The 6,172-nt window shown below is 41.4% G+C and overlaps 1 protein-coding gene across 1 annotated transcript in view; it reads left to right on the top strand.

Annotated features, from left to right (window-relative positions):
• Positions 1-252: 252 nt before the first annotated feature.
• adamts16 (ADAM metallopeptidase with thrombospondin type 1 motif, 16) overlaps positions 253-6,172 on the top strand; it is a 51,482-nt gene continuing 45,562 nt past the window's right edge. The window contains exons 1-3 of the mRNA XM_010757039.3: positions 253-578; positions 739-829; positions 3,615-3,973. Coding sequence (XP_010755341.3) covers positions 489-578; positions 739-829; positions 3,615-3,973 — 540 coding nt within the window. The 5' untranslated portion in view covers positions 253-488. The remainder of the gene's footprint in view (positions 579-738; positions 830-3,614; positions 3,974-6,172) is intronic.

Here is a 6,172-nt window from a genome sequence, read left to right on the forward strand (position 1 = left end):
TTCATAGAAGTCTGCTATTTCCAAGACGAGACGCAGCCTATTTAAGACAATCACATGATTTCATTGGGAGTCAAAATGGTCCGCGGGGGTCACTGGGCAGAGAGAGAGAGAGAGAGAGGTAGAGTGAGTGTGTATTTGCGATAGAGGGAGAGAGAGGGAGGGAGAGCGAGAGAGAGAGAGAGAGAGAGAGAGAGAGGTTGGATACTGGTCGGATTGTGTGAGTTCGAAAAAAGGGGAAATGCGAGAGAGAACTTGAGTTCAAGCGATTTGCCGCGTCCGGGTGCTGCGCTTAGAAATGAATGGAAACCAAAGTGGCACAAGCGAAGAAGTCTGCATCTGAAACTCGTTGATGCTTCATTCACCTCAACTCCTGCAGACCTGCTGCTGCTGTTATTGGACTGGTTTATTGGAGCTACTCTTTGGGACTGTTGGCAAGTGGCCGTGGGATTTTAGGCTTTCAGCTTTTTGCGTAAACGTGACCCGCGGAGATGGCTTTCTTGCTGATTTGCGCAGGGTGGAGAAACAGGACGCGGCCGTTGCTCCTTTTCTATCTCTTTTGCTTTGTCACACTGAGCAAAGTAAGTGAGTTGTGTTATCTCCGCCGCGCCTGTACTCACATGCATGCAGAGCTCATAAAGTTGTCAACACCTCAAATGAGTGCTGGAGTTTTTTTTTTCCATGAGATTCTGCAGGATATGTGCACAAAGCAAGTCCTACATAATATTTCCTTCTTTACAGAGCGTGCTTATGAATGATGGCGCTGACAGCAATGAATCTCATCAAGAAGCATCGACCCTGCTTCGGTCTCTTAATTTACCTCAACACACAGGTATGTTCAAGTCTTCAACAAATGTCATGTCATCAGTGTTTTTCCATTTTTCCTTTTTTCTTTTTTTTACTGTAAGAGTGCTATATGGTGTATGTCTTGCTTACAATCATAATAAAAGTAAAGTCATCCACCGTATACCTCACACCAGCGGCATCAAACAGCGCTCACCTGCGCTCTGTGTTTCCTCTCTTCACCGCAGGGGGGCGACCTGCACCCTGACACAGAGCCATCAGCGTGTGCTGCAGGAGTTGAGCTCAAAATAAGCATTAGTTTACTCTTGGTTACTCTAATTGAACCATTGATTTGTGGAGCTCTTTATTATAAGCAATTAATTTAAAAAAAAAGTATCAATATGTGACATTAGTATCATTTATGAGTGGCACATATCTGATGTGTTTTATTAGTAGTAAATTGTAATGGGGAGTGAGCAAAGCCTCCAATAAAGAGCACCGATTCTTGCTGCTTTGTCAGTACAGTAATTAGTGCAAGCACTAAGTTTCATCTGGTCTTTGTTTTGTAGATCTAACCCCATGTGGAGTGCTGAGTCAGCGGCTGCGTTGGCTGTGCATTCTCCTTAAGATCCTTTTTTTTTTTTTTTGTTACCACGAAAAGCAGACACATAAACAAATAAACAGACATCAAAACCTCTTTTCTCTGGTGCACATGTGGAGATGATGTGAAACAGAAGTGAGGGGAAGCCCTTATACCTCTGTTTCAGATCATCTCATCACCAGTGTTTTTTAACAAGTATTGCTAAGTGTTAATGTCTTAACATTCATACGGTTATGTTAGAGTGAGTGAGGAAAGGGTTCACATGTTCAGTCTTTTGTTAAGTTTAAGCCAAGGCGCCCATTGGTTAGACCCCCTATCAGTACTAATGGCATTCAGGAGCCACTAAACCAACACACTACCCACCACAGGATCTTGTCTCAGACCATCAGACAAGATGTGTGTGTGTGTGCGTGCGTGTGTGTGCATGTGTGCACTCTGTTCCCGCAGACTCTTTGTTTGTATACTGTCAGACATGGGTCACTGCAGCTGGTTTTTGAGTTAGGACGGAACAAACAGAGTTGACTAGGTGTAGCTGTGTGTGTTGGGGGGTAGGTGGACAAAATGACAAAGATAGAGAAGACCATTTTCTGGTCCTTGTGTCTGGACAGAAAAAGGTTTGAGACTTAAAGTATGTGTTTGCTCTTTGCAGACCTCTAACTCTCTGGGCAGATCATGGCTGTAACACTTTAATCATTAGAGGTTTGCTTCCCACTGCGACCACCCAAAAGCTAAAACATATGCAGTTGTGGTAATGCAAGGTGCTTTAAATAAATGCATCCACTAATAAGTATATGTCATGTTGTGGATAGAGGTTTTAGTCAGCCTCAATATGCACCAAATAGCCAAGTTCAAACCTGAGGCATTCACACTGGCAGTGATGACACACTGTCTGTCACCCTGCATGTTTCTCCCACTGCCATAACATGTCTGTCTCTGCGCTATATTTACTCATTATTCAGGCTTGCTAAAGCAGGTCATACTGTACAGTAACTGAGACTGGCTCTCGTTGAATGTAAGTCCAAGGTTGCTGTTATTTTTGTGCACTTTAAGTTGATAAAGTGACCACATATCAGTTTCCCATCCCAAGATTAAAGCACATTTGCAAAGCCTATTACAACACTGTCACAAAATCAACAATGACAGTTTTATTTGTTTGCCTGGTAGTTACTCATAGACCCAAAGCGTATCAAGTGCAGAGTGTTTCAAGGTGTGTGATGGCTTATGGTACCAGGCTCCCTCTTTAACCACTAAAGATTCCACCACAGTAACAAAAGTTACTGTGAAACACTGTAATATTTCCCCCAGTGTCACTTTAACAGTCGATAATTCACAGTTTAAACACATTTTGTTGCATTTCATACATTCTTTGTGCACGCAAGAGGCGTTGTCTCTGAAGCCTTGCAATGCATCCATAGTTTTGGAAGCAATGACACGCTTAATTCCTCATACAGGATACCTTGCTTTATAAGTCAGTCCATTCATAGTCAGAGGATGGACAGGAGTGACGTCTGCTGTCATGATTTCCTCTGGAAAACCAATTTCGGTGCAGCTCAAGAAGTCAGATATTCTTCTGATATGACCTTTGGAGGAAAGCCCATTAGTTTCTGAGACAACAGCATCATTAGACATTTAACTGATCTAAGAGGCCAGGCCTGTGACCTGCCACCATCTCCCTTTATGGCCTGCAGTTATCCAGCCTGAGCTGTAGTAAAAACTGTAGTAAAACACTAGGTCAAACATGATTCACTCTCCGCTGAAGGGCCTCTATTGGAATTGTCTAAAACCCTTCCTTTTCTTGTAACTCTTTCTTGACCTTGCCAGCAAAAGTATATGAGGCAGGTCAAGGAAAATTTACAAAGGAAGGGAAAATGTAGTTTTTATTTAGTCCATGATGTGACCAAGGTAGCAGCTGACACAGCATGCATTACATCACATTAAATGGTGTTGACAGATCAAATTAGTAAGGGCTGACCACAAGGACAATGGGTTTTAGTTTTGCCAAGTTGCATCTACAAAATATAGTCCATAACAACAAGCATCATAGGGCCGCAGAAATCTGTCTCACTGTTTGATCACATAAGATGATGACATCTATATATTTAATATATCTATATCAAAAGAGAAGGTTTTACCTTTTAAACTTCCTGCTTTCTCTCTTTCTGTTCTCAGTAAAATCCTATTTTAATATTTTTCTCTCTTCTTCTCTACCTGTTATCCTTTATCTCTCATCCAGAATATGAGATTGTATCTCCTTATGAGGTCAACGACCAAGGTGTTTACATCTCTCATGAAGTGGCCCATCACCAGCGCAGGAGACGACGCAGATCCCTGACCCCAGATGCAGACTCATCAACCACTGAGAGCAGCAGCGAAACTGTCCATTTCTGGTTGAGTGGCTTGGGGCAGGACTTCCACATGGAGCTGAGGGAGGCCTCAGAGAGTCTTATTGCACCTGGCTTCACCATCCAGGTCCTGGGAAAGAATGGCACCAAAAGCCTGAGGGCCTACCACCAGGACGACCTCTGCTTTTACCAGGGGTCACTGAGGTCAAGGGTCAACTCCTCTGTGGCACTGTCCACATGCATGGGAATGGTGAGTCTGAACATGCACAGAGTCGGATTGCGGGAGGGTTTGGATAAGAATGAGAGAATAGACAAGTCGGATATGGGAGTTTGCATCAGGGAAAATGACTCCAGGGTCAGTTAATGTAGTATATATTGGACATTTTTTTAATTTTGGCAGCATTTGGATTGATCTATCAAGTGAGTACTGTAATTGCTCTCACTGACCTAGAAGACATAGTGAGCCTGGGAGTGAAATGTAAGAAAACTGACCCCTGATAATACAAACACAGTTGTAGTGTTCTTGTCACGCTGAATCTGAGACAGAGAGAGATCCATGATCCATTTAAGATTTCAATTCCAAGTTTAGGAAACACTAAACATTAACGCAAAAGATTTATTACAGTAGAAGTAAATGACTAAAAGCATAAATATTTTACATGTGCTGTAATTTTATGTTAGAAAATATTAGACACCAGATGCCAGCCAGACACTGAGCTAAAGGAAAGAGTGAGACGGGAACAAAGCATCAAAAGAGGAGAAAAATCTGATTACAGCCAGTCAGTGAATCTCGATGAAACCACAATTTTTTCTTTGTAAGTCATTGTCCTTTTCTTCGACACATGCAGAGTCTGATGACTGTGTGAAGCAGCCCTTTCAGCAGGCTACTGTGAAGCTTCCTTTCACATGGCACTTGAGTCAGTGCATTGTCTGTCTGGTCTGGTTAGAACATTGACTTGTACTTGACTTAAGTTGACTTAAAAACCCACTGGCTAAGTTTGCAAATTGTGCACAGAAGTTTCTTCCACCAGTCAGTCGTGCATCAGTAGTTCTAGCTCATTGCACTTTTGCCTAAATCAGCTAATGAATAACTAATGAATGGAAAAGTCAAGTCTGAACACCACAGCATGTTTGGTTAATTAGCCAGGAAAATTCCCAAAACACATGCATGCCAAAACAGTGTTTTGGTAGTATTTCTTATTATTATTTAGTATAGAGTTTGACCAGCTTTCATGGCCAGTACATGAAGTAAATTTTTATTCTTAATCCTGACTGACATCTTTAGAATGGATTTTATTAGTTTCTTAACTCACAAGCAATAATATTTGCAGATCTAACACAGCTGGCAGCGCAGTAGGGAACTGACTAGAGTATATAGGAAATGTAATTGAACCGAATTGACTTATTAGGAAGGGTGGAGTGCAACTGGATACCAAGCTAACTTGTAAGTAATGTTCATATTAGCATGATATACAACATACTAAAAACTACACAACTAATAAGCTTACAGTATATCTAAATCCCAAACTGAGCAGATTTATTGGTGTTGAAACGATCAGTTAATAACTGTGAAGTTCATGTTTTTGTGGCAGATTGGGTTGAAGTGTGTGAACCAAGGACTAGCTCTATATTTGTTCTGGTAGTGTTTAGCAGGTAATTTTAGTTTTCTTCATACCTTTTTTTTTCCATGTTATACATCTAACTCGTCCTGGATAAAGATGTAGGCCAATATTGCTAAATGAACAACTGGTGATTACTGTCTCTGGACTTGTTTGTGTTCTGTGGAAAACTTTAGCTGAATTTCAGTTCAGTTGCTTTGGTGGTCCTTCTCTTCTGCATGAATATAAATGAAACCTTACTGTAAGAATGACATTAAGTAAGCCTAAGTGAAGCAGCTCCACCCCAGTGAGACCCCAAGTGTTATAGCCCTCTTAGCAGTCTGGACTATAGAACAAAGGGCTTTATGAATACACACTAATCCTCTCATTCTTGAACTCACATACACACATTCATTTATAACTCAGCAATTACTGGCGACAGCAACTGGGCAGTACGCAAAGAAACTCATGCAATCTTACTTACACTTGAATGCAGTCTTGCAGTTCATAGCTTGAGAGCATTTCAGATTGTGGTCATATAAGCTTTGCATCTGAATGACCGCAGCAGAAAAGCAAACAAAATGTAGTCTTTCAAATTTGCCGTCTTTTCATAGTTTTGACCAAACAAATTCCTGAAAAACCATGTTTTATTTAAGCATGTTTTTTAATGTTTTTAATCGCAGTAAATTTCAGGCCTGTCTTTGCTGGTTTTCTATTTTCATTGAGGACCACTGCTGTGTCTGAGAATTGCCCTCTTAAACTACAGACAGAATGGCACATCTCCAGGGATGCTTCTTCTTCTGTGTGTGTGTGTGTGTGTGTGTGTGTGTGTGTGTGTGTGTGTGTGTGTG

Source organism: Larimichthys crocea, chromosome XIII (genome assembly GCF_000972845.2).
Source record: "Larimichthys crocea isolate SSNF chromosome XIII, L_crocea_2.0, whole genome shotgun sequence".
Classification (NCBI taxonomy): domain Eukaryota; kingdom Metazoa; phylum Chordata; class Actinopteri; family Sciaenidae; genus Larimichthys; species Larimichthys crocea.